The sequence below is a fragment of the Stenella coeruleoalba genome (assembly GCF_951394435.1).
Source record: "Stenella coeruleoalba genome assembly, chromosome: 6".
NCBI classification, from domain to species: domain Eukaryota; kingdom Metazoa; phylum Chordata; class Mammalia; order Artiodactyla; family Delphinidae; genus Stenella; species Stenella coeruleoalba.
This window is the reverse complement of record NC_137151.1, coordinates 118,308,899-118,336,538: the sequence shown is the minus strand read 5'-3', so window position 1 is coordinate 118,336,538 and position 27,640 is coordinate 118,308,899. Positions and strand designations below refer to the sequence as shown.

General features: G+C 42.8%; 1 protein-coding gene across 2 annotated transcripts in view; it reads left to right on the top strand.

Moving 5' to 3' along the window:
* DNER (delta/notch like EGF repeat containing) overlaps window positions 1-27,640 on the top strand; it is a 326,041-nt gene that overhangs the window by 253,528 nt on the left and 44,873 nt on the right. For both annotated transcript variants that reach the window (XM_079924540.1, XM_079924541.1), the window contains exons 8-9: window positions 2,863-3,087; window positions 22,185-22,307. In XM_079924540.1, coding sequence (XP_079780666.1) covers window positions 2,863-3,087; window positions 22,185-22,307 — 348 coding nt within the window. The remainder of the gene's footprint in view (window positions 1-2,862; window positions 3,088-22,184; window positions 22,308-27,640) is intronic.

The window sequence follows — 27,640 nt, the reverse complement described above, 5'->3', positions numbered from 1 at the left end:
CTTGCTTTCCATCTCCTCTTGGCCTCATTGAAATATTGGCTCTCCCCAGAGTCATGATCCTTCACATCTCCTCACCTTTTTATCCACCATTCTTTCAACTTGGAGTATTCTATGTGGATCATATTCATATTTGTAACCGAGTATATCAATGTGAATGTAGAGTGATTACTTTCCTAAAATTCATTTTTCCTTTATTTTGACTTGATTGGTAAGTCTCTTATTTCTTCTTTCACCAATATCCAAGCAGAATAGAAACACAGGGGCTTCCCTGGTGGCGCAGTGGTTAAGAATCTGCCTGCTAATGCGGGGGACATGGGTACGAGCCCTGGTCCGGAAAGATCCCATATGCCGCGGAGCAACTAAGCCCGTGAGCCACAACTACTGAGCCTGCGCGTCTGGAGCCTGTGCTCTGCAACAAGAGAGGCCGCGACAGTGAGAGGCCTGCGCACCGCGATGAAGAGTGGCCCCCACTTGCTGCAACGAGAGAAAGCCCTCGCACAGAAATGAAGACCCAACACAGCCCAAAAAAAAAAAAAAGAATAGTAACACAAGTCCTCGTTATGTTTACACATCATAACGTTTTCTTAATTGGGCGTTATTGACTTCTCTTCTGTGCAGTATAGTGGAGAATTAAGAGCTTGGGCCTTGTAGCCTGGCTCTGCCACCCACTAGCTAAGTAGACTTGAACAGGATACCTCACATTTCTCTGTCATCATCCTCTCATCTGTAAAATGGGGCTACTAATATCATGCAGTTACCCCAGGGCTAAATGAAATAATGCATGTGAAGGCTTAGAACTGTCTGGTGCATCTCAGCCCCTAGTGGATGTCAGCTGTTGCTTTTATTATTACCATTTTTCTTTCATTCATTCATTCATTCATTCAGCATTGGACCGGGGAACTGTTCTAGGAATTTGGATATATGTCATTTTAGAACCCACAACGACTTTACGAAGAAAATAATTTCAGCCCTGTTTTTGGGGTGAGGTAGTAGAAGATGAGAGAGGTCAGGACTTGCCTTGGTTGTTCAGTTTGTCATAGGGTGAAATGTGTTTGTGTTCTTTTCATTCAGAGGGAAATGGAATACATCTCATGAAGGGTGGAGTTAAATACCACTCTTGGCTGCAAAGGGACTCTTTGGAGAATTCAAGTGTTATTAAAACTGATTGTGTGGTACATTTTTAGTATGATATTTAAAATGTCAAAGCTACAGAGAAGTTTCTAAGATGTTGAATAACATTGGATTTTTTAAAAAATTTTCTATTTCTGTACAGAAAAATATCAAGTTGATTATGACAATTTATGAGTGATGCTTTAGATGAAGTCTGGGAACTATTTTTGTTTGTTTTATATATTCACTGTGTCCTGAACAACAAAAATTACCAATATTGCTGAGAGTTCTGTGTGAAGATGGTTAACATAAATTTAAATCTAGATAAGAAAAGTGAAGTAGAATATTGGAATAAGAACTGTATATGAGAAAAATTATTTAAATTTGTTTCTAAAACTTGAATAGTCTTCATTTAATTTTCAAACTGCTCTAAAAATATTAAAAGAATAGGTTTTACCAAAGTATTGTTAAACACTTACTTGGACACACAGACCTATAGATTCACGTATGTATGTCTGTACAATTAAAAAAATTTTTTAATTGAAGTATAGTTGATTTACAATGTTGTGTTAGTTTCTGGTGTACAGCAAAGTGATTTAGTTATAGATATATATTTCAGATTCTTTTCTATCATAGTTCATTACAAGATATTTAATGTGGTTCCCTGTGCTATACAGTAAGGGTATGTATGATTTTTTAAATTGAGGAATACTGACACGCATACACAAAACAAAATAAATCAGCTGCACAAGAAGCACATTTAAAATTTAAAAAAATTAAACCCTTATTGAGGTACCATTTACATATCATAAATTTCATGCATTTTAAGAGTACAATTCGGTGCTTTTTAGTAAATACACAGCGTTGTGCAGCCCTCACCACAATTCACAATCCAATATTAGGACATTACGTCAACCCTAGCAGACCCTTCATGCCCATTTTTGGTCAATTTCTCTTTCCACGTCAGCCCCAGGCATCTACTTATCTATTCTCTATATCTATAGATTTACTTTTCCTGGACATTCCTTACAAATGGAATTATACAATGTCTGGTCTTTTGTATTTGGCTTCTTTCGCTTAGCATATGTTTTTTAGGTTCATCCACGTTGGAGCACATGTCAGAACTTAATTCCTTTTTGTTGCCAGAAGTATTGCATTGCATGACTACACCACAGTTCGTTTTTCATTACAATAACCACATTTTTGAAAAGCATGTATTAAAGAAACTGCTAACGGTGGGTGCTTCTAGAGAAGGGAGTGAGGGACAAAGGGAGAAAGATGGGAGAAAGATTTTGTCATTGTTCACTATTTTATATGGGTTTTCATTTTTAAATTCAGGATTATATCTTTATCTATTAAAACAAAATAAGGAATAAATTCCCCCAGCAATGTGTATTAAATAAGAGGTGAAATCCCTCCACTGACCCCAATCCCACCTTCCTGAATCACCACTAATTTATTTTTGGCATCTTTCTAGTCTATACATACACACATGCACATGTATACATATAAATATATGTATGTCCCTGTACATCTAAGCAATCATATGTGTTATATTTCAACCAAAATGGAAGCACAGGGCTTCATAATGTAACCCCCGGTTACCAAAGCTAAGTAAACCCACCTTGTTGGGTTGCGCATTAATCAGTTCACAGTGGAGAAGAGTTAAGAACAGCAGCCCCAGTTTCTTGGTTATTAAGTGTAATGCGGTTTAATTTTTTTACCCCTCCCTGCTTCTGCATCTTCCCACAGGCTACCTGGGCGCTGCCTGCGAGGAGAAGGTGGACCCCTGCGCCTCGGGGCCCTGCCAGAACAACGGGACCTGCTACGCCGAGGGGCTACACTTCGGCTGCAGCTGCAGTGCGGGCTTCACGGGCCCAGCCTGCGCGCAGCTCGTGGACTTCTGTGCGCTCAGCCCCTGCGCCCATGGCACGTGCCGCAGCGTGGGCACCAGCTATAAATGCCTCTGTGACCCAGGTGGGTATGACGCATGGACCGGAAGTCCTTTCTTTCCCCAATCTCAAAGGCTTTCAACTTTTGCATCTGAGCACAGGTTGGCCCGCTGTATGGGCTTACCTGTCTGTCTAAGTGAACCCCACTCATGTATGACACCCTTTCTTTTTAGACTTCCCCTAGGCAGGCTTTGAAAAGCACCCTTTCCCCTTTTCATGAGCATTTCACAGTCATTGTAGAAAAAGAAGAAAATACAAGTAAGCAAAACGAAGAAAATTTAAAACAGGCTTAATCTTATAAGAGCTTAATTATTTTGGACAATTGACTACAGGTCACTCCAGAGCTTTTACTGTATTACGTATCTTTTATTACTGGGTTCTGAGGTTGACGGAACGTTTTTCATTTTAATGGGCATGCAAAGCAGAATGCAGTAAATTCAGAATTTTATCACCTTTTAAAATTCCTACTCGGGGCACAGTCCGTGTTAGAGGACCTGTGACTTCCTGTGTAAATGTTCAAAAGTTCCATCATTTACTTTCCAAATGTTCTTCTGTATTGGTATCGCTGATGGTTTATTGTGAAAGTTTTGACGCTTAGAAGTCAGAGTGGTTCCTGGTTAAAGTTTGTGTCCGCACAGCCTCCTGGTGTGGTCTGAAAAAAACGCACACGGGGCAGCTCCTTCTTTCCTCTGGTTTCTATCCTGCCCGCGTCTGCATCCTTGCAGGAGCTGGCTCTTTAGAACGTTTCTCAGCACAACGATCCCCCCTGCCCCCGTCTCTGGCGCATCAGTATGGCTGGCCAGTCCCCTGGTTTGCCTAACTCCTGGTTCTGCCCAGGCAGTGCCCTCCACCCGGGGTGCCAGCTGCCCTGTCACCCCATCTCACCTGCAGACTTCCCCTTCTGGGGCTGAATCAGCTTTCCTTCCTCCGAGTTCCCACAATCAATAACAATATCCCTTTCCTGGTCTTTAAAACATTATATTAATTATCCTTGTGTGTGTCTCTCTCCCCGTTGAGGGGTAGGAGGAAGTGTGTTCTGTTAGTAACTTCTGTATAACAATAAGCTACTATGTAGGGAGCTTCATCTTTCTAGGTTCTGAGCTGAGTGCTTCACGTCTCTGGTCCTTTTAGTGCCCTTCTGCCAGGTGGATATTGTTGAGCCGCGTCTCCCCGAGGTATGAAATGCCTCATTGCTGCTTCAGCCACGTGTTGGCGGCCACACACCCACTCAGGCTGAGTCCAGATTCCAACCCAGGTGCCCTGGTTCCACTGTCCTGTGCCTGGTCTGGAACTCTCAAGGGGCACATCTCATACTCATGAGGCACCTAAAGGGGTGAGTGGGAAAAGCAACTAAGCATTTGAAGGGTATTGAAAAACCTCTTTCATGTAGACGTTTCAATTCTCTGGTTTTGTAAACGATCATGGGATTGATATTTTTCCAAGTGCCCCTTTCCTTTCTGTTCTGAAATACAGAGGGGATGGGGCTGTTGAATCTGCCTGGTAATTGCATTAGCAGGATTCTCGAGAAAGAGAGAGGGAGAGAGAGACGGAGAGGGAGGGAGAGAACTTGCTCGATTTTAAGGAATTGACTCAGGCAGTTGTGAGGACTGGCAAGTTCAAAATGTAGTGCAAGTTGGCAGGCTGGCAACTCAGGCAAGGAGTCTACATTAGAGTTTTGAGCCCGAATTCCTCCTTCCTCGGGAAACCTCAGTCTTTGGTCTTAAGACCTTCAACCGATTGGATGAGGCCCACCCACATTCCGGAGGGTAGTGGATTTAATCAAAGCCTCCTGATGCAACTGCTAATCTCACCTGAAAACGACCTTTACTGCAACATCTAGACTGGCGTTTGACCAAACGTGCAGGTCCTGTGGCTTAGCCAAGTTGACGCGTGAAATTAACTATCCCAGTAACATTTGGGGGGTTTGCATAAACCTCGTGGGGAAGGAGTTTCTTCAACCCTACACGTGACACGAGGACACTTTTCTGCATGGACACGCGTCCTCCCCTGTCAGTGTGAAGATGGGAGCCGCTGCCCCCTTGGGGGCCAGTGTTCTTCCATGTGCCTTGCAGGCACGTGCCGTGGCCTCAGGGAGCTGAGGGGGAGCCCGGGCAGTGTGGTGCCCTTGCCTGTTGGGGAAGTGGGGCCCCAAGACCACTTTGTGTTTGCAGGTGAAATAAGCTGCCCTTGTCCCGGGAGAACGGTCTTCCTCACGTCATGACTCATGAGCACGCCACTCCCAACGCCCTGCTCTGGATGTCATAACACACAGGGTAATAATCATGCCCTTGGCCGCCATCTGCAGCAGAACCTCAGAGCATCCTCCACACATGTCTCCTGGGAGTCCTGGTTCCCTCAGGGAGCCCAAAGGGAAGAATCACATGTCACAGGACCGGGAGGCGGCTTTGTTCCTCTTCCCCTTCTCCTCTGACTTCCGCTCTTAAACATATTAAACTTGCCCTTATATTTAGTTGGTGTATTTTGAGAACTTGAAATGGGTTGTGGTTATTTAAAGATACACGTGGCTTTTTAGTAATACCAAGTAGAGTCTGTCAACATGTGTGCAGATGCTTACATGGTCCTAAGTGGAAAATATGCTGCCTAGTGTCTCTCTGTCCACCCAGGGAGCAGTAGCTGAGGGTGGGAGAAAGGACCCATGAGATCCCCACTCGTTGACTGTCACTGTAGGAATTTACAGGGCATTTCTGGGCCTCGGTGTTTACTTTCACTAATAATGTCTTAGATGTTCGTGAGTTCAGCTGCAGTTGAGGTCACAGACTAGACCTGGGACAAGGTACTGACCACGTCCTCTTGCTGACCGTGATCTTCTGTCACGTGTAAGAGCGTTAGATGAGAGACACGCAGTACATTTCCTCTCATGGAGTAGTAAGCGTGACTGTTTCTTTCTATCCATGGAGATTCCAACACTTTTCCTTAAGCCAAAAGGGTGACGTGTCTCCTGTTGAAGTTCCTCCTTCCCCTCTGCTGTTCTCTGCTCAACCTTCATTCGTGTCCATGTGGAGCATTTAGCTTGGTAAAGCCAATGCCCAGCCTCTAAGAGGCCTTGAAAGGCCTGAAGAAATGTGTGTTCCGTTCCTGGATGCCTGCATTTAGTAGGCAGTCCCCCGGGGTAGAGCCCCGAAGCTCTGTCAAAGCGCTCTCTTCGAACTTGGGAGATCAAATTGCTTTTAGAGGGGTTGCTTCCTCAGATCATTAGGTGACATTGTGTGAAACAAAAAAGGCATCCTAACATCTGGCAAGAATTTACATTCTAAGAGGTGAAAATGACAATTCTCTGAATGCGAAATTTCTAGTCTTAATCTTTCAGAGCTTGTAATTGCTTTACCACTAGTTTGCATAATAGAAGAATCTCATGAGTGTAGGTGAAATTGGGTGTCTTGCTCCAGAGTGGCAGGCCTGATCCTCTTTGTCGAGAGCAAGCAGGCCCCATTGCATAAAGTGGCAGCAGATTGAAATCATGTCAGGTTGATAATTAGCTCCCATCTGACAAAATGCCATTTGATGGCAGCAAATCAGATTTGCCAGGTGCTTTATTTTCAAACCTCATTTTGAGCTTATCACGCTAGGGAGTTCTGATGGGATTTTAGTATTAGATAATAAAATGTCAGCAGTGAGTAAGCACTGAAATGTTGTCTTTCAGTGACAGTGTTAAGTGATAGGCCACATGTACTCTAAAAAAATTACAAATTAAAATCTCCTAAAGACTGGAGAAAGAGAGAACTTGGAGTCCAACAAACACTGTGGGAAGCAGGGCCACAGGGCCTGGAGTCGCCTGGGACCTGCTGTTGCCCCTGAAAGTAGAAGATGATGTCTCATGTGTTCTCAAAGAAGTGGTGGCATCTGGAGATGCCATTTGGGTGCTGACCAGTCCTGGAAGGAATCTCTGGTAAGAAGGGAGGTGGTTTGCCTGAGTTCACTGGTCTTGGCCCCTGCCTGATACACTTGAGTTGTTACTCCAACCTTGTTTGTCGAATTGAATGAACCTTGCCATTACAGAGTGTGCCTTAAGTTACTATTTAAGGAGTTTATAGTATAAGGCATTAGAGGATTAAAAGAAAGGATGTTTAGACTTTTTCCAAATGAATTTTTGTAAAGGACATTCTATCTATAAGAATCTCAGGTACTGTTTTTTCTATTTTTGACATCCTTCCCTATGGCTGCATTTCTGGTCGGGATGACCTAAAAGACACAGTTGGCATTGCTTCCTTCTGTCAGACTTAACAACATCAGCACTCTGATAGTGTCTGCTGGAAACAGAATCTAAGATAAGACTTAATGGTCAGGATTTAAATAGCAAGTTAACAGCAGTAAAGAAAAAGGTACACCTACGATGGTATGAAGACATTTAGCTTGATAATGAAAACCTAATTGCATTTAGCTTCCTGGATAAGTACAGTGGATAATTTTCGTGTTTTATTAACTAGGAAACCTTACCAGGTTTGCTAAGATGAAGTTCTTGTGTCGAACATGCTCTAGGAGGGTCCCGATCTGTACATCATATTATTCTTGAGTATCATTGCTTTTATAGAATATACTGTCTCCTTTCTCCACATCCTAACCCTATTATCATGCCCTTCCTCTGTTATATTTTGAAATACGATAACTGCCCTCCCCATTGGGAACCCAGATAGAATCCGGTCTACCTCGCTGCGGCAGTAGCAGCTCTTCATAATCTGTACTTCACCTAAGAAAACGTTTAAATCTCTTGACGTCATGATGACACTAAGAACTGAGAAAGAGAAGAGCAGCCCCTGACATCTGGGGGCTTGTTGGACACTTACAAGCAGGCCTTGGAGTTGTTAAGAGCTGGTGACCACGGCTGGGCCGTGGTGTTTCCTGTTGCACATAAAGACGTAAACACCCACACTGAACACCGACCTCAGACACGGTCACTCATAGGCCATGATAAAGTGAGACAAACAAGATCGTGTCATAATTTTGTCTAAGTACAGATAAAAACAAGGTCACCATGCAACCCACAAAATACCAAACATCCCCTTTGATTGCAAATCAAATGAGGGCCAGCTGCTTGTTCGCCAGTTATAGCTTTAGCCTTGCTCTAGCCTACTTCCACCCATAGACAAGACTCATTGCAATACTCAAGCGTAGAATTGCTCCTGCCTCCTGACAGCATGCAGAGTGACTCCTTCCCAAATCACCCAACCAGAGTTCAAATCCTATAATAAGCCCCGTCTAACACTCTCTGACTGAGACACCCCGAGATTCCCCTTGCTGCAGTGAGTAAGAAACCCAACTGCATCAACTACAGTTTTGTCCCTGGTGGCCTTTGGTTTGAGAGCATTGGCAGGACTTAACTGATTAAAATGTTCAAAATACTGAGTGTTCAAAATACTGATTGAATTTTCATATTAACAATAGTTCAGTCAGAATTTCCAGTGAATTGGAAACTGAAATGTTGTTTGGATTTATACATGGGGGAAGGTTGCTATGGAACAAAAGTCCTAGGTGGGGTGGGGGGAAGTTCAGAGATCCAGTTGGCTGCAGGATAAGATCCACTGGATGCAGTGATGGGCAGTAAGGCTGAAAATGCTGATCGGGGCAGACTGGGATGAATCTAGGTGCTAAGGAGTCAGAAAATGAAGACTTGGAAACATTTTGCATCAGCAGTGTATGTGAACGGATCTGTGTTTTTGAAAGATTATTTTGACGGAATTGGGTGATTTCAAGAAAGATTGGGTGACTTTCAGAAGATTATTTTGATAGAATTAGATATTACAGTCAAGAAAAGATGATGAGACAGGAGATCAGTCAGAAAGCTCAGGCAAGTGGAAGTGAGGTCTTGAACTTAACGGCGGTGGGAATTGGAAGGACGGACCTGAAATCTGTCTGAGGAGTGGAATCATCTGAGTTTGGTTGTCATGTGACTTCAGGGACCAGAGGTGAGCGTAGAGTCAAAGGTATTGCTGAGGCTTTAACTTGGGTAACTCAGAGAAGCAGGGAAATGTGCAGAAGGCCTTTGGGAATGGCAGGCCAACCAAGTGGATGTGCCAGTAAACAGTTGTTATTTGCGACCGGCATTGGGTCCTGAGCATGACACCAGGGAGGTAAGGATGGAGTTCCTGGTGTGTGGGTGCTAGAGAAAGTCAACTATTAAGATAGATGGGGCGAGAGTATAAACCGAAAGGGGAAGGATTGGTGAGAGTGTTAGGGAATTCTTGCACTGAGGCGGGGGCTAGAGGCAGCAGCAGAAGAGGTTAGAGGAGGCCGCTGGGACTGGGAGGGTCTCTGGGCAAGGCCGAGCCATGGAAGTTCCTGGGAGGGCAGGACTGGCCGGGGGGTGGGGTGGGGTACATTGCCCAGGAGCGAGGAGCTGAGTCAGGCTTGCCCAGACGGCCAGACACTAAGGGACCTGTCCTCGTGGTGTTCACAATTACCCCCGTGGCCATTCTTCATCACCATTTTGTTTTGATTCTAATTTCGGGGCGTGTTCAGGGAGACTTTGTGATATTTGCCTTCTAATTTAGGCTAGTGGCCTGAGGGATTAATACGAGGGCGGGAAGGACAGGGGTAATGAGTGAAGGGCACTTGCTGGTGCTGCATAAGGAATTTTGATGAGATTCTTGACATTAAAAATCGATCCACAGTCTATTTAACCTCGCTGTAAATGCCTAATCCATATGGATGAAAGTGTTAATGAACTGGCCTTTAATTAGGAGGGATTTCTGCCCCCACAGCAGCACTTCCAATTCAGATCATTCAGAATGCATTCTTGGCTGAAGTCCTGTTGAAAAGGTATGGGATTTACCTCCCGGCGGTAGGAACTGGCAGGGTCAGCGAGGACGGCGGAAATCACTTTACATCTTCTTACCTGGAATGGAAGTCAGAAGTGGCAGCTGGTAACAGCTTACGTCACTAACCAGTGCATTTCTGAGGATGGCTCTGTTTGAAGCACCGCCAGCACACAATTTCAGGAAATTCTTATCAAGCCCATGGCCGTGGAAGTCAGATGGGAACTTGTTTAAAACTGTTTTGTAACTGAGCCACTGACTCTTGCGTTGTGGTTGGAAGTTATTATGATCCGATTGCTAACATTTTTTGGCTTGCTGAGAATGTCTGGGAATTTGGAAATTGAGAATTAAAATTAGACACGCCTTGCCTCTCGTACCAGGTGTGAGGGAAAGGGCTTTGGGCTTAGAATTGAGTAGGACCGAATTTCAGGGCTCCTAGAGGACACCTCAAAGCCATGCTTGAGGAGTGGCCTTGATCGTGGTCCGAGTGACTTTTGAGCAATAGTTTCTGACTTCCCAGCCCAGGGCAGCACGACTTTGACTTCCAAAGAAATCGAACTGCTCGTAGGTAGGTGAGCCGCTTCTGGTCTCGTTTCACTGCAGATTCAGTGGCTTCACAGCTGATGCTGAGGGCTGCCTGTAACTGAGACTTACGATTTCACTTGAGCTGATGTCTGGTGGATGCGCCTAATTAAAGAAACTGCTCTTCCACAGAGCTTTGATATGTTTGAAAATATCAAATTTCCCAATAGAAAAAAAATCACAAAATTTTACGTTTGCTTCAAAGAGGAACAGAGGTGCAGATAATCTCAAATAATTTTTAAAAGTAACGCTGTCCTGGGACTGTTTGGCCTCTTGACTTGATTCCTTTTATAGTAATGGTCTCAAATATTTATGTATTTCTGAAAGGGAGGCAGTCTAGAAACATGCCAGGGTTCAGAGCACACAGTCTGGGTTCCAAAGGATATGCAGGTGGTAGATAAAGAGTTTTAAAGAATAAAATTGAATTTGCTAGCTATAAAAAAAATCGTCAGATAGGCAAGTATAATAATCTTTCCTCTTCATATTTGACTTTTGTTTTTTAGTTCTCTGCCCGAGATAGCTCTGATGTCCAGAACTCTGACTTTCCACTTCTTTATGACCTCCTAAATGAATAAATGCCTTATTATTAGGCATCCTTAATATTCATTCAGTAGAGGCAATAGGAATAGAATTGAGGATTTACTAAAATTATTGAGTTCTGACTCCAACTTACTTACATTTTGAAGTTTTCTTTGTAATCTGGTTGCCTCGAGGTACAGTTCTGGTGGTTAATTTTCTCCATGAAGTTCTTTAGTTAAAGTCCTAACTCTGAGTCGGCTTGGGCCCTTATGAGTTTACAGCCCTTGGGGATGGTGGCCAAGTGGGAGGTGTGTGCTTCTAAAAATACTCTGGAATGACTATGACGCATTTCCATATTGTTTAACAATCTTTAAGATTCAGCATGTTGACTTGAGAATAGCCATGACTAATAATAGAGAGTTAGAAGATTGCACTGTTGCATTGTCTCTTTGAATGTCCCCAGTGATATGAGGGTGAAAGTAAACATACCTGGGGAAAAACATCTACGGTCTGCATCGCAGAGTCCATGCACCAGAATCTTCTGGAAGAATGCCAATCACAAGTTTTGTTTTCCGTCACACAAACACCTTGGTACCAAACTGTGTCTCCATGAGACTGCATGTTATCACTAGAAACAGCACAACTTTGTCAGATCATGTTTCCCAATTTTTGGTTCATAAAAATCTTTGTAGATTGCCATTTTCTTAAAATTTTTAAATTAAAAATTGTTTTCAGCTTGACTGAAATTTAATTGACATATAACTTGTTTAAGATGTACAGAGTGTTGATTTGATACATGTGTATATTGCAGACTGATCACCTCCAGAGTGTTAGTACACCTTCCTAATTACTGTTTCTTTTTCGTGGTGAGAAATTTTAAGGTCTACACGCTTAGCAACTTTGAGGTATATAGTACAGTGTATAATTAACTATAATCGCCATGCTGTACATTAGGTCCTCAGAATGTATTCATCTTATAACAGGAAGTTTGGTACCTTTGACCAACATCTCCCCGTTTTCCCCGCCCCCAGCCCCTGGCAACCATCATTCTACTCTGTTTCTCTGAGTTCTGTCTGCCATTTTCTGATAGTGTTCTTTTCAGCTAAAATGTTGTTCCCATGGGTCAAGGAAGCTGCATAAGAGGATGTGGGGAAAAATTGTGCTCACTAATCTGAATTTAGACTTATCTCTCCTCTTCTGAACAGGTATATGTGACTCCCAGTCACACAACGAGAAGTTATAAATGCTTGCCACCTCTATTCCCTTCTTACCGACCCTCATTTTAGCCTTCCTTTTCAAATCTGCCATCTGCTGTTGGTGTGGGATTTCTCTGCATCGCTTTCTTCCCTGAAGCAAATCCCAAGAGGCGTGTAATTTTGTTTAGTCTCCGTGTCTGTGGCTGGCAGGTTATTTGACTGCACGTTTCACTCTTGGTTTATTTCTATGCCTGTGACTGGTGCACGTTCTGACTGCGTGTTTTATGGTTGGTTTACTGATATGCTGAGGGGAGGCCGTGGCTGTTACCAAGCGTTACCATATGCCATGTCTAGCCCTTGCCATACGTAACTCCTACCATTTCCTCGCATTTTTGAGGATCAGAAGTTGGTGGGAGATGTTGTGTGCATTGCTGTTCTATAACTCAGGTATTCTCAAACTTGAGTGTGCTGATCAGAATCAGGTAGAGGGCTTATTGAATCTCAGAGCTCTGGACTCCACCTGCAGAGCTTCTGATTCAATAGGCCTTGGGTGTGGCCTGCGAACGTGCATTTCTAACAAGTTCCCAGGTGATGCAGATGCTGCTGGTCTGGGGACCACACTGTGTGGACCACCCGTCTAGTGTGATGAACACAGACACACGCCCTCATGAGGGCAAACAGCGCAAAAGAATATGTTGTGATCACTGGGTGAGTAGCAAATTAAAATCAAATTTAACCATAGTTTGTGAAATAAATTAAAAGGAATAAAACATTTAAAAAACTTCCCTGTACTTTAACCTTTTAAAATTCCTCTTTGTTAATATACATACTTGTGTGAAAATAGTCATCTAGGTTTTATTTTCTTTCCAAGGTGCCTATTAGAACCCTACTCTTTGATTTTGCCCTGTCACCCATCCGTTGCCTGTGCTGGGCCCCGTGTCCATCTTGGTGTGTTTGTTTCATACTAAAAACCTCTAGAATGTGAGGGCTTTTACGGTACGCGGGTCTCTCACTGCTGTGGCCTCTCCTGTTGAGGAGCACAGGCTCCGGACGCACAGGCCCAGCGGCCATGGCTCACGGGCCCAGCCACTCCGCGGCATGTGGGATCTTCCCGGACCGGGGCACGAACCCGCGTCCCCTGCATCGGTAGGTGGACTCTCAACCACTACGCCACCAGGGAAGCCCTAGAATGTGAGGGCTTTATGCCTACTCTTTCTTTCCCAGATCTCCTCATCCTCTACCTCATCTCAACTACAAGCCAAGTCATTTTTACATGTGTTTATAAACATCCTAGATAATCAGTGAGGTTATAAGATTATGCCATTAAAATAATTTACTTGCTGTTTATAGGACTTCTCTGGTGGCGCAGTGGTTGAGAGTCCGCCTGCCGATGCAGGGGACAAGGGTTCGTGCCCCGGTCCGGGAAGATCCCACATGCCGCGGAGCGGCTGGGCCCCTGAGCCATGGCCGCTGAGCCTGCGCGTCCGGAGCCTGTGCTCCGCAACGGGAGAGGCCACAGCAGTGAGAGGCCTGCGTACCGCAAAAAAAAAAAAAAAAAGTGACTTACTGTTTATGACTAAACACACATACCGCAATAATCTTTAAAATCAAGTTGAAAATACTATCTTGTCGTTACACTTAATCTTGAATCCTAGTGCTTTAGCCATGGTGTTATAAGCATTTACATTTTTAAAAATAATTTTTATAGCGAGTCAGTGAGAAAAATAGGCTACTTTATCACGGATAATTTTAACCATAGCTGCTGTATGTTTATAGAGCACATCGGTGAATTTGTAAACAATAAAGAAATAGATGAATGTTAAGCTTTCTTGTTAAAGGAAACAATATTTCTTCTTTAAGTGTTTGCATCTTCTCATGCCATATATTTCCCTTTTGTAAAACACATTTCCCTTTTCGTTAAGCTCCCGAGTAACATTTTTTTCCCTTTAGCTGATATAGATCATAGGTAGAATCCACCCTCTAGTGGCCAAAAGCATCCTGAATGGCCAAAAACGACATTCATAAGACAAGGCTAAAAAATTATGAAGAGATTGATTTTTTCGTGTGACTAGTTTGTGACCTAGTTCTAAAGGCAGAGCCAAGAGGAAACTTCTAGAAATGTTTAGGTCTACACAGTTACAATCATTCCCAAGATGACGGGCAATTTTAAGGTTAAAACGCCTTTAGATATGCAAGAGCATCTGTTTAAGTGGGTTCACTGCTGGGTTCTCTGGACTTCTGAGGTCCTTCATGAGCATAGTCCCAATTCAGCTGTGTCATCTACAATGCATCCTTTCATTTGTTCAGGAGAATGCTAACTATTTGTAAGGACTAACTCAGAGTAGTGGTTGTTTGCTTTTCTACCATACATTCAGTGTATTTATATAGTCACCATTTATATATTGTTATGATGGCTAGCCCTCGTGTCTCAAAAAGTGTCCTCTTCTAAGGAGACTGGATTTTTCCCTCTATACACTATGGGAATGCCCTCATCTCCACTTAAAAAAAAAAAAAAACTCTTAATAAAGTCAGACTTTTCCTAATCTGACCAGTTCTCCTATTGTCCCATCAAGTGTTAGACACAGAGTACAGTTATCATTTCCCTTGGTCATCAGCAACCTGGTTTGGAGTTGTGATACTACACATAAAATACCCATAAAGTATCTATATTATCCCTTTGTGTTACACAAGTAAATAACATATTTCTATTGTGGAAAATTAGAAAAAGTGAACTGGCATATTTAAAATACAAAAAATAATCCCTCAGTTTCATTGCCCAACAAAAACCACTGTCAATTTTGGAATACATTTTTCCAGGCGTTTTTTTTTTTGTATTTGTACAAATCAGACATTTGTAAAGAAAAGAACCACTTTCTGTATTTATGCATGCAAAGGTTATTTTGCCCTATGATTCCACTTTTCCTAGCAAATTCACCTCACCCACTGTGACTGAGCATCTCCTAAATTCACCCACCTGTGTGCTAAGGAAATGAGAAGAGAACAGACAGTTGTTAAAGAAAAAAACACAGTTTGGGATCAAAGACAGAGCAGTGAGTCAAAATTTCACTGCCAAGCAGGAAACCGGATCCAGCACAGAGGTAAGTCTCAGGAGATGAGGCTGAGGAAACGGAGAAGAGTAGGTTTTTTAAAAGCCCAGTGTAAAGAGACTTTTGTTTCATACATAGGAAAATTCAGGTATTTGAACTTCTCACTGGTGAAAGCGGGGCTAATTAATCGTGGAAGTTCAGGGCTGGGGCTCCTTGAGTTTTTCCCGGAAGTGGTCTTCGCTGCCCGTGTGAAGCAGTGACTCGGGATAATGGTGCCCTTTGGGGTGACGTTGCTCAGCGCCTTTGCTGTATACTCCAGGCAGGGCACCTATTTCAGGATTAAAGTACCCACGTTGTCTTTTTTTTTTTTTTTTTTTGCGGTACACGGGCCTCTCACTGTTGTGGCCTCTCCCGTTGCGGAGCACAGGCTCCGGACGCGCAGGCTCAGCGGCCATGGCTCACGGGCCCAGCCGCTCCGCGGCATGTGGGATCTTCCCGGACCGGGGCACGAACCCGTGTCCCCTGCATCGGCAGGCGGACTCTCAACCACTGCCCCACCAGGGAAGCCCAGTATTCTTTTCCATTACCGTTTATCACAGGATATTGAGTAGAGTTCCCTGTGCTGTACAGTAGGACCTTGTTGTCTACTCATTCTATATATACTAGTTTGCATCTGCTAATCCCAACCTCCTAATCCATCCCTCCCCCACCCCCCTCCCTCTTAGCACCCACAAGTCTGCTCTCTGTGTGAGTCTGTTTCTGTTTCATAGATAGGTTCATTTGTGTCATATTTTATTTTATTTTTAAATTTATTTATTTAATTTATTTTTGGCTGCGTTGAGTCTTCATTGCTGTGCACAGCCTTTCTCTAGTTGTAGCGAGTAGGGGCTACTCTTCGTTGCAGTGCACAGGCTTCTCATTGGGTGGCTTCTTTTGTTGTGGAGCACGGTCTCTAGATGTGAGGGCTTCAGTAGTTGTGGCACGCAGGCTCAGTAGTTGTGGCTCGCGGGCTCTAGAGTGCAGACTCAGTAGTTGTGGCTCATAGGCTTAGTTGCTCCACGGCACGTGGGATCTTCCCGGACCAGGGATTGAACCCATGTCCCCTGCATTGGCAGGCGGATTCTTAACCACTGCACCACCAGGGAAGCCCCTGTGTCATATTTTAGATTCCACATATAAGTGATATCATATCATATTTGTCTTTCTCTGTCTGACTTACTTCACTTAGTATGATAATCTCTGAGTCCATCCATGTTGCTGCAGATGGCATTATTTCATTCTTTTTTATGGCTGAGTAGTATTGCATGGTTTATATGTTTCACATCTTCTTTATCCATTCATCTGTGGATGGACATTTAGGTTGCTTCCATGTCTTGGCTGTTGTGAATAGCTGCTACACACATAGGGGTGGGTGTATCTTTTTGAATTGTAGTTTTGTCCAGATACATGCACAGGAGTGGGATTGCTGGATCATATGGCAACTCTGTTTTCAGTTTTTTTGAGGAACCTCCATGCTGTTTTCCACAGTGGCTGCACCAACTTATATTCCCACCAACAGTGTAGGAGGGTTCTCTTTTCTCCACATCCTCTCCAGTGTTTGTTATTTGTAGACTTTTTAGTGATGGCCATTCTGACCAGTATGTACCTCTCTGACTCTTAATTCCTCCTCTTTAAATTGGGACTAGCCATGATTATCATTTTGGGTTGTCACGAGGGTTAAACAAGTTAACACAGGTAAAGGGCCTGTTATGAAGCAGACACCACTCACGTGCTACCGGACAATAAACCCCTTGTGGTTGGAGACCTTGCCATTTAGTTTTGTAATCACAGTACCTGGAAGCTTCTGGCACATCATAGGCATATCTTAAATGTGTATTGATTTAATCAGTGGCATTTGGGGTGCTAATTCAAGAGCTATCATTTAAGCATGCTTTCTGTACCAAATACTGCAGGTACAGCTGCGAACTCTGCAGTCGTAGCCTCTGCCTTCAAGCTTATATTCTAGTGGAGGAAGAGAAATAATAATTGATAAAGAACAAAGTTAATATGATTTCAGACCCTTATAAGTGTTGTGATGGAAATCAATTGAGTATTGTAATGAGTAACTGTTAGGGGAAGGTACTCTGGGTAGTGTGTTTAGAAAATTACCCGAAGAGGCGATTTTTATTCTATTTTGTTTTGTTTGCTGATATAGGTGTGCTTTATTGGTGACTTAAGAGCTATTGCTCTTATGAAGTGATATTCCAAACTGGGGAACAACTCTTAGTACAATCTTCTCTTGATTTACCCAGTATATCAATACATATACGTATATATGTTCCAGGAAAACTCAGTTTATCTTAAAAACTGTTGTACGTGTAAAGCAGTTAGGTTCTAGGCCTCGAAGGTTGTCAACAGGGTTTTGCCTACACGAATGGTCAGTGGAACAGTCCAAGGTTGTGGAGGGTGCCAGGCCATCACTTGTGCAAGGGAATCCCAGATGTTTCCAGGTGTTTACTATCTCTGGCCCCCACCCACCAAATTCTAGTAGAATCCTCCAGTCGTTATGATAAGCAATCCGTCCTCCTCCCCAATTTCCAAAACAGCCTCTAAAGGGCAGTACAGCCCCCATTGAGAGCCAGGGTTTTGAGGGTCTCCAGTGACCTCCGGATCTCCTATCCAGTTGTCATTCTTGCTCCTAGAGCCTTTGACACTGTTAACCAGCCCTCCCTGGCTTCCTGTCCTCTCTTGGCTTCCATGACCACAGTCCTTGGGGTTTCCCCCTCTCCTTCCTCCGTCCCTGCTCCGAGTCCCGATTGGGCTTCTTGCTGTCCATCTGCCCATCCACGTAGATCCGACCTTGGTCTCTTTTTCTCCTCTCCATGTTCTTCTTTGATGAAAACTTCAACATCACTTCCAGGCATCTAGCTCCCAAAGTGCTCTTTCTATGCTATTCAAGCTCGTTTTCCCAACTGCCACGTGGACCTGGCTACGTGAGCCCCAAGTTAAACGTGTCCAAAATCCAACTGGGCAACTTCCTCTAAAACCTGTTATTCCTTTGGTCATAGTTGTGTTCACGGCAGCATCATCTACTCACACATTCTAGACATGACAGCCGTCTTAACCTCTCTTTCTCACTCCCGACATCCAGTTGGTTGTTTTGTTCTATCAAGTCTAAGGAAGTGACTGGAGCTGAATATACAGGATCAAGTCCTACAAAGATTGGAACACTGGTGATAAACATCAGTGCCCCAGAAGGGGCTACTCTGACCCCACCCTTCCGATCTTCGATTTTATTTTAAAATAATTCTTTGGACTAGCTTAATTTTTCTAGACCCTGGGCTGCCCTGAGCTAATTTGTTTGTCCGAATTAATTACCAGCAGGGGGTGGCAGTCTCATTTTCACAGAAGCCTTCTGTTTGGGAAGAGATTCCTTTTTCTTCAAACAGTCCGATTTAGGTTCTTTGGCAGTGTAAAGGGTGTCTTGACATTTCCATAAAGACATTTAAATGTTACCGTCTCTAAAGAAACACTTTTAGAATATGAAACCTTTATTTTTTTTCCCCCAAGGAAGAAAAACCTCATCAGCTTAATTATCTCTGTAAAATAACTTCCTCACTTGCTTTTCATGTTGCTAATGGAAAAGGATGATGATACTGTTTTCAAAAAATAAAAACAATTGTGGAAGATTTCAAGAAATTTGCTTTTGATTTTTGTCTATATAAATAACACCACAATTCAGAGGTCGAAGATGCTTGTAGGGTTATATATTATCCTTCCAAGTTGATTTTTGAAAGATCTGCTGGGAGGGCAAAACGATCAGAAAGATGCTGCTGGTGATCCTTGTTCCACACTGAGAAGAAGGCAACAGAGACTTAACTCTATGTGTGTGTGTGTGTGTGTGTGTATATATTCTAAAAATTGTGATAAGGGGAATTCCGTGGCGCTCCAGTGGTTATGACTCCATGCTTTCACTGCTGTCGGCACGGGTTCGATCCCTGTTCAGAGAACTAAGATCCCGCAAGCCATGCAGCACGGCCAAAAAAATAAAAATAAAAATAGTGATAAAACCCAAATAACCTGAAATCTGTCCTGTTAACACATGTTTAAGTGTACAGTACCGTATTGTTAACTACATGCGCATTGTCGGACAACAGATTTGTGGAACGTTTTCGTTTTGCGTAACTGAAGCTCTATATCCATTCAACAGCAACTCCCCATTTCCCCTCTCCTCCACCCCAGGAACCACCATTCTATTTTTTTCTTTTATTTATTTATTTATCTTTTAATTTAATTTTTGAATTTTAGTTTTTTATACAGCAGGTTCTTATTAGTTATCCATTTTACACATATTAGTGTAGATATTCACATATATACCACCATTCCATTCTGCCCCTGTGAGTTTAACTACTTGAGATCCCTCATATGAGTGGAATCATGAAGCATTTGTCCTTTTGTGACTGGCTTATTTCACTTAGTACCTGACCTCAAGGTTCATCCATGTTATAGCGTATGACAGGATTTCCTTCCTTTTAAAGACTGAATGGTATTCCATTGTATGTATATATCAGATCACATTTTCTCTATCCATTCGTCTGTTGAGGGACATTTAGATTGTTTCTACCTCTTGGCTATTGTCAGTCATGCCACAATGAACATGGGAATGCAGATATCTCTGTGAGATCTTATTTTCAATTCTTTTGGATAGATACTCAGAAGTGGGATTATAGATCATATGGTAATTCTATTTTTAATTTTTGAGGAATCGCTCTACTTTTTTTTATGTTTTACGTAGCAGCTGCAGCCTTTTACATTCCCACTAACAGTGTATGAAGGTTCCCATGTTTCCACATCCTCAACAACACGTGTTATTTTCTGTTTTGTTTTGTTTCGTTTTATTATGGCCATCTTAACAGTTGTGAGGTGCTATCTCCTTGCGGTTTTGCTTTTCATTTCTCTGATGATTAGTGATGTTGAGCACCTTTTTATATACCTGTTGGCCATTTATATTATCTTACACAATTGACAAAAAACAACACGAAGTGCATTAAAGACTTAAACCTAACACCTGAAACTGTAAAACTCCTGAAAGAAAATATAGGGGGAAACCTTCATAAAATTGGTCTTGGCAATGATATGACAACAAAAGCACAGGCAAAAAAAGTAAAAATAAAGTGGGACTATATGAAACTAAAAAGCTTCTGCGCAGCAAAGGTAGCAATCAACAGGCAACCTTCAAAATGGGAGAAAATATTTGCAAACCATGTCTTTGATAAGGGTCTATATCTAAAACTCTTGTAAGAAAAAAGATTTTCTGGGTGAATCTAGATCAAGACAGCAAACTTATTCTATAAGGGGTCAGAGAGTCAAGATTTTTGACTTTTCAAGCCATATGGTCTCTGTTGCAACTACTCAATCTACCATTGGATGAAAGCAGCCGTAAATAATACATACTTGGATGGGTGTGGCTGTGTCCCAATAAAACTTTACTTATAAGAACAGACTGGGGCAGATTTGGCCTGTGGACCACAGTTTGCTGATCCCTGATATAGAGCAGGGTTTCTCCGTCTATCTCTATTAACATTTTTGCTGGGTAGGTTTTTGTTGGGGGACTGTTTGATGGTTTGCAGCATCCTTATGCCAGATGCCAGTAACAGCCCCTTCCCCTCCACCCCGGTTGTGACAACCCAGAATGTCTCCAAACATTGCCAGATATCTTCTGGGGGACAAAATTGCTGTTGGTTGAGAAACTCTGATCTAGATGATTGAAATAATCTGATGAAGAGTGATAGGAATTATTTCCGTAAAACTACAAGAAGTAGGGGAAGATAGAAGAATGGAAATCCCTAGTGTATTTGCCTCAGGAAGGTCAAGTTCCCCTCAGAGGGGCCACTGTCACTGCCTAAATGTGGAAAGCAGTTCAAAAACAACTGAAATGGCAACGTACTTGAAAAGTGCTCCGGAAATAATGCAAATGTGATCTTAACCTACTTTTGTGATAGGAACCAGAAACAGAACAGTTCAGCGCATTAGCCTGAGCTAACAGGACTTTCTGAGCTCGAGGGCTGGCTCTGAGTTGCTGGATAGGAGCTCACGGTTCCAGTGCCCACTTGAGCAAGCGTTTATTTTTTCTGCTTATCTGAATTCAGAACCAACATAGGCAGGGTGATTTCTGAAAGTGCTCACATGTTTCTCATTGTTTGGACAGGGCCAGACAAAAATGGCTCAGATTCACTGCAAATTGGCAGGAACACGTGTTTTTGAAAGTTAAAAACAACCTAACATTCATGAGTGAATCTCAAAGAATGTTGTCTTCTTGTCCTTTAGAATAAACACCTGTTTTGCAAAAAGGAGAGTAAAAGCCATCTTTCTTGAGAAATCGTTGGTTTCTTTTTCTTCATTGCCATTATTCTATTTTTAATAGTTAAAAAACTTAAGCACATCTTAACATATTATAATTTAGATAATTGTCATTTTAAATAAACAAACAAAAAGAAAAACAGCCCACATTTCGCCAGGAAGTTCAGTTAAGCCTTTTTAGCTGAGTTTCTTTTCTGGCTTGAAAAACAAAGGAAATCCGTGGATCCTTTTCTTCTTGAATAAAATTCTCCCTAGTTAGATATATTTTTCTAATTGATTGGAAGAAAAAGGGCTCCACATCCTTGAAAGGAGCTGTTTGGCTGTGAGTCCTGTCCCTATTGCTACCTTCTGTGACCACAGCTGATGCACTTAGTAACCCACATCTCCCGTTCACCGGTACCACTGGACGTGACATCATAATGGGACCATCTGGTGGGTCAGTGGGATCACTTGTTTTATAGTTGGGCATGACAAAGGGTGATAAGAATAGATTCTTCATAACCTTTCTGGAAATCCACATTTCAGCATACCCCAAGAGACCCAGTTCCTTCAGTCGCATCTATTTGTGCCTTACTTTCCAATGAACACCCACCGCCTTCCTTGTAGGCTGGTCCCATGTGCGTATAAATGGTACCTGTTTGACTGCAGACCTTTCTCTCTGTCCCTCAGGCTACCATGGCCTCTACTGTGAGGAGGAATACGACGAGTGCCTCTCTGCCCCGTGCCTGAACGCCGCCACCTGCAGGGACCTTGTCAACGGCTATGAGTGCGTGTGCCTGGCAGAGTACAAAGGTGAGCATCACGTGGCCGACTAGTGCCAGCAGGGTTCTCAGTGACGTCATGGATTTCTCCACGTACATGTGTAAACCTCTAATTGGAGTGTGAAGTTGTTTAGAACAAGAATCAGATGCTGGCAGTGGGATGATGTATGGGGCCGAAAAGAACAGTTTGGAAGTCTCTGGTTTCCTCTTGATAAACTGAAAAATCTGTCTCCTGCCCTTTCCTTCTTCTTGTATCCTCACTCTCTTCTCTGTTGAATGTGTAAAAAGCTGACGATAAAAAATGATATTAAGTGGACTTTCAGACACAGGTCAGAGGACACAGCCATGGAATCCGGGGGGAGGAAAGCAGTGCTGGCTGGACGAGGAGAGGATGCCGTGCTTTTTGGTGGAGGAGGCAAGTGGAGTCTCACATGTTGGCGAAAAAAAGTTCATTCTCATTAAATGAGTCATTAAAAAGGAGGCACATGTTAGTTCATTTGAGTGGACATGTGTCAGAGTCACTCTGGATAAACAGCTGACATTCACCGAGTGTTGATCACATTCAGACCCTGTTCTAAGTCCTTACGTGCATGAACTCATAAAAAAGGCCTGCCGGTAACCAGAGAGGTGGTAGTGTCAGCCCTCAGGAGCCCAGCCAGCATGGTCCCGAAAGCCCCTCCATCTCCTCCCCAGCAGGCTCACAGGTGTGGCTTTACTGGAGCCCTGACACCCTCAGCCGCGCTGTGGCAGGACGCCGGGTCATCAACTGATTTGCATGCATTTCTCTAAGTCACGACTCGCGGGCTGGTGTAGATTTTTGTAATGCTTTTGAGGCTCTATTTATAGCCATTTCACTTAACCTCTTTCTCCCACCACCGCTTACTTGATACCATCCATCTGCCAGCGACCTCGCATTGTAGCCGACTTTGCTTCTCTTTGCACGGACCCACCTGTATTTAGAGGTCGTTCCGGTGAGCCTCGAGGGTTTGCAGGGCACGTGGATGAACTTGACCTATAGCCCCTGGATGGAGGGGCTGAAGCTGGGTCAGGTCTTGGCTTTATGATTGGCACATCTGATGCTCCTCAGGGACTACGCTGCCCACTTAGAGCCAAACTCCACCAGTTCCCGTGAGGACAGATGTGCTGGCTTCATCCACATGCATTTCAGTTCTAGGAAGATCAGAGCACTGAGCAATAGGGAGTCCGCTCAGGTCTGGAAAGAATAAAGGAGCAGTGAATTAGGAGACCTAGGGAGCTCATCCTCATTGTGCCATTGGATGACTGATGACCCTGGATCAACCTTTTCAACCGACTTGTCTTTATTTTGTCTGTTTAAAGAAAGGGCAGTAATGCTTACTGAGAGATTTTGAGATTCTTCAATGACAGAATGAGTAGTGGTGGACGTGCTTCCAAATTTTAAAGTCCAAAATTCTTTAGTTTATGATAGAGTTTTATGGAGTAAATTTCATCTTTATGAATGACAAAGTTATTAATTGGGTATACTCTGAATCTGCCTCTGATGTTCCTGGCTTTGAAGCATTGCTCATGCTGTCATGACCAAGAAATAAAAAACGACACTGTATATGATGACCCCCTAGCGACTCCACAAATTCATGGACTGTGATCCTAGCTTTGTTCACCTCCTTCTTCCATTTTTCTCAAGGAGTATTCCCGAATTTTGCTGCTTTCCTCAAGCCTCATATTAAATCACTCACTCATAGGATAGAACAAATTTCACGTCCATCTTCATGGAAAGAAAGAGAGGTTATAATCTGTAAACATCTTCACATCTCTCTAGTTTTCCAGTGAGCAGTGGTTCTCAAACTTGAGCATGTGTTAGAATCTGCTGGTGGGCTTCTTACAACATAGTTTGCTGGGCCCCAACCCTGTCTAGGGTAGGGCCCAAGAATTTGAATTTCTGGTAAGTTCTCAGATGATGTTGATATGCTGGGCCTGTGCCACCCTTTGAGAAGCCCTGTCCTACAAACTCATCTGCAATCACAGCCACTCAAATTTTATTGCCTTCCTTATTACCTGACCACATGCTCCCCATTCTGCTCAAGGTTAATCCTTCCATATATGCTCCTTGTTCCACCCCTTCTGTCTTTCTGTGACCTTCCTCCATCAGTTACAGACGCCCTGCTGTGGATGACTCAAGAAGGTAGAGTTGACTCGAGATGACTCAAGATCCTGGAGGGGATCTCAGACACATTTGAGGATGTGGGTTTTTAAGGAAAGGGTGCGGTGCTGGGAGCCTTTGTGTACCACAGGGTTAGGGGATAGGGTTCTGGAGAGAATGGAGGACTCAATGACCAGCTGAGCCCAAAAGACCCTTCAGCTTATAGAGAGGGAAAACATGCTATAATGTGCTGCCCTTGACTCTACGAGGCAAAGGACTCTCCTGATCTCATGGATCCTGGCTGCCCTTTGAGAGGATTGCAGTTGGGCTGAGCCGGTCCTTTGTGTGTGTGTGTGAATGAGCTCCTGCTCGCACCTGGAGAACCTTGAGAACCCCAAATTGGGAGGCCATGTAGACAGGGCTAATTTGACTGGCCTGTCCAGCACTGGAGGAGAATCTCCAGTATCATCTCTCTCTGCCTAGGTTGCCAACCTCAAGCCTGGCCAGTCCAGGGAGCCTGTACCAGCAACTCAACAAGGGGAAAAAAATCTAGGAAGTAAAAACAAAATTGCAACAAACCCCACAACTCTAAACACTCAAGAAGGGAAGTAAAAAAAAGTAATGTATACCACTCAAAATTGAATTTAGATCAGGAAAAGCAAAAGGAGGAAGTATGTCATGATAGAAGTAAAAATATGAGGGAATGGAAACCATGAGTGAAAAGACATGAAATGTGGAGAAAAGATGAAGAGATATGTTTCATCTGAATGGTGGATGTTGCAGAAGAAGAAGGAACACATGGAAATAAAACCAGAATCAACCAACTACTAGGGAGAAGTCTATGAGATGAAGAAAATTGAAATTTTCAAATAGAATGGGCTTACAAAATGCCAGAGGATTAATGAGGGAGATGATACGTAATTTGCAGTTTCCTGGTAGAATTTCCAAATCCAAGAACACTGAGAATAGTTTTTACAAGATTCTTCATAGTGAGTACAAGTTACACAAAAAAGAAAGAATCAAATCAGCATTGAACTGCTTTTCTCTAAAATGAAGCTAAACAACAGTGAAGAAGAGTGTTTTAGATTTTTCAATGAAAATGTCTGGTTGTTAAAGGTTCATTTGTATTTGAGGGGTAAAGAAAGACATTTTGTACATTTAAGGATACAGAAAACATAACACCATGTACCCTCTATAAGAAAATTATTTTCCAAGGTATTCTCATCAAATTGGAACTAAATCAGAGCAAAGATGACCAGATAGGGGACGATGGAGAACAGGAGGAAAAGGGTTGAGCAGACTTCTTTACATGCGGGGATAAACCTAAATAGATGACATTCATATGATTGTAAATACTAATTTAATGGTAAAGAAAAGTCTGTTGAAAAAATAGACATGCCTACTATATTAATTATTATTGCTGCATAGTGAATTATTGTAAGGTAGTTGCTTAAAACAACACCCTTTTATTATCTAACAGTTTCCTAGGTCCAGGCATGGATTAATGGATTCCCTGTTCAAGGTCTGGAATCCAAGGCTGGAATCAGGGTGTTGGTTGAGCTGAGCTCTCATCTGAGGCTTAAATAGGGAAGGATCAGCTTCCAAGTCCCCTCAAGTGGTTGGCAGAATTCATATCCTTGCAGCTGTAGAATTCTTGACATTCTGCTTCTTGAAAGCCAGGAGAGGCCTGAACCCTCTTAAAGGTCTCACCTAGTTAGGTCAGGCCCACCTAAGGTTAACTCAAAGTCAACTGATTAGATACTGTAACAGCATCTTCAGAATCTCTTAACCTTTGCCAATTGCTATTGATGAGAGCTCACACTCAAGAGGAGGGAGTTATATAAGGGTGGTCACCCTAGAGTGTGTCACTCCATCTGTTCTTAAGGAAAATTTAAATGACCAAACTAAAATTTCATATTATTTTAACCAAGTCCATGAGTTGGTGGGTGTTGGGAAGGATTGGAAGGCATACAAGTGTGTTAAAGATCTCATCTCAATGGGCAGGTAAAGTGATATTTCATTTTGATATATTTATAGAGACATTTAAGTTTGGGTTTAAGCAGGAATGTAAACCCTAGCAAAGTAGCAATAAATGAGAGAACTTCTAAAGTAAGAGTGATGGGCAGGTGTTGAGGGGTAGGGTAGAAGGTATTAAAGAGAAGCAGAAGTGGGTAATTCATGCCCTCCAATCCAGAGGAAGAGTGAGTGAGGGGAGGAGAGAGGTCAAAAGATTCTGGGCCTTTCTCTCCTTAGGGTATGGACATTCTTTCCCTCTTTGAAAGCATTTATCCCAACATATATTTACATATAAGATGTCTGTATAAACTTAGGAAACTATCAGATGGGTGGGCATCAATTCTTAACTAGTACTTACCTCTGGAGTTAGAACTTGGATAAGTGGTGTGTTGGGGGGAGGATTGGAACTTTAACTTCTTACTTACATATGTGCTTTTTTAAGTGGTGATTTTTTACTCTTTTCTGTTTTTAAAAAAACTTAAACAAATGAATATAACTTCCTAAAAAGAATGAATGCAATAGAAAGTCAGGCAAGACAGCTAAGAACATTTTGAAAACGGAAAGCAGTGAGGGGGAACTCCTGCCAGATGTTGAAACCCATTGTAATGCTGCAATTATTATTACATCCCCATGTTATGGGTGCAAGAATGGACAGCTAACCAAAACTGAATAATGGCCCAGAAACCATCGTCTATAATAATATATGACTCTTAACAAGGAATTGCTATGAATGGGATGGGAATTCTTTTCTAATAAATGGTGCTAGAAAAACTGAGTTGCTAAACAGAAAAAAAGAAATGTTCTTACACACACTTCTAAATAAATTCCATATGAAGTGAAAAAAACTGACTCTTGTTTGACTTTGCCTCCTCCTATACTTACTTGCCCCTTTCTTCCTCTTTCTTTTACAACCAAATTTCCTTAGAGTTGGTGTAGATGATGCCTCTTATTTCCTTAAATTTTCTTTTCTTAATCTTCTTTCATTTGGATATCATTAGTACCATTCCGATAAATGGATCTAGCAGTGGCCTAATTGAAGACTGAAACCCCAAAGCCTGCCTCTCCAGCTTCCAACTTCACATTCTTGCCCTTTTGCTTCATGATCACTGGGTCCCTTTTGAAACTCACCCTGCTTTAGCTTCCATAGCTCCGTTCCTCCCCCCACCCTCACCCCCCAACCCTACTCTTCCCTCCTGGCCTTCTTGGAATGAATCCTTGCTCTCTGGACA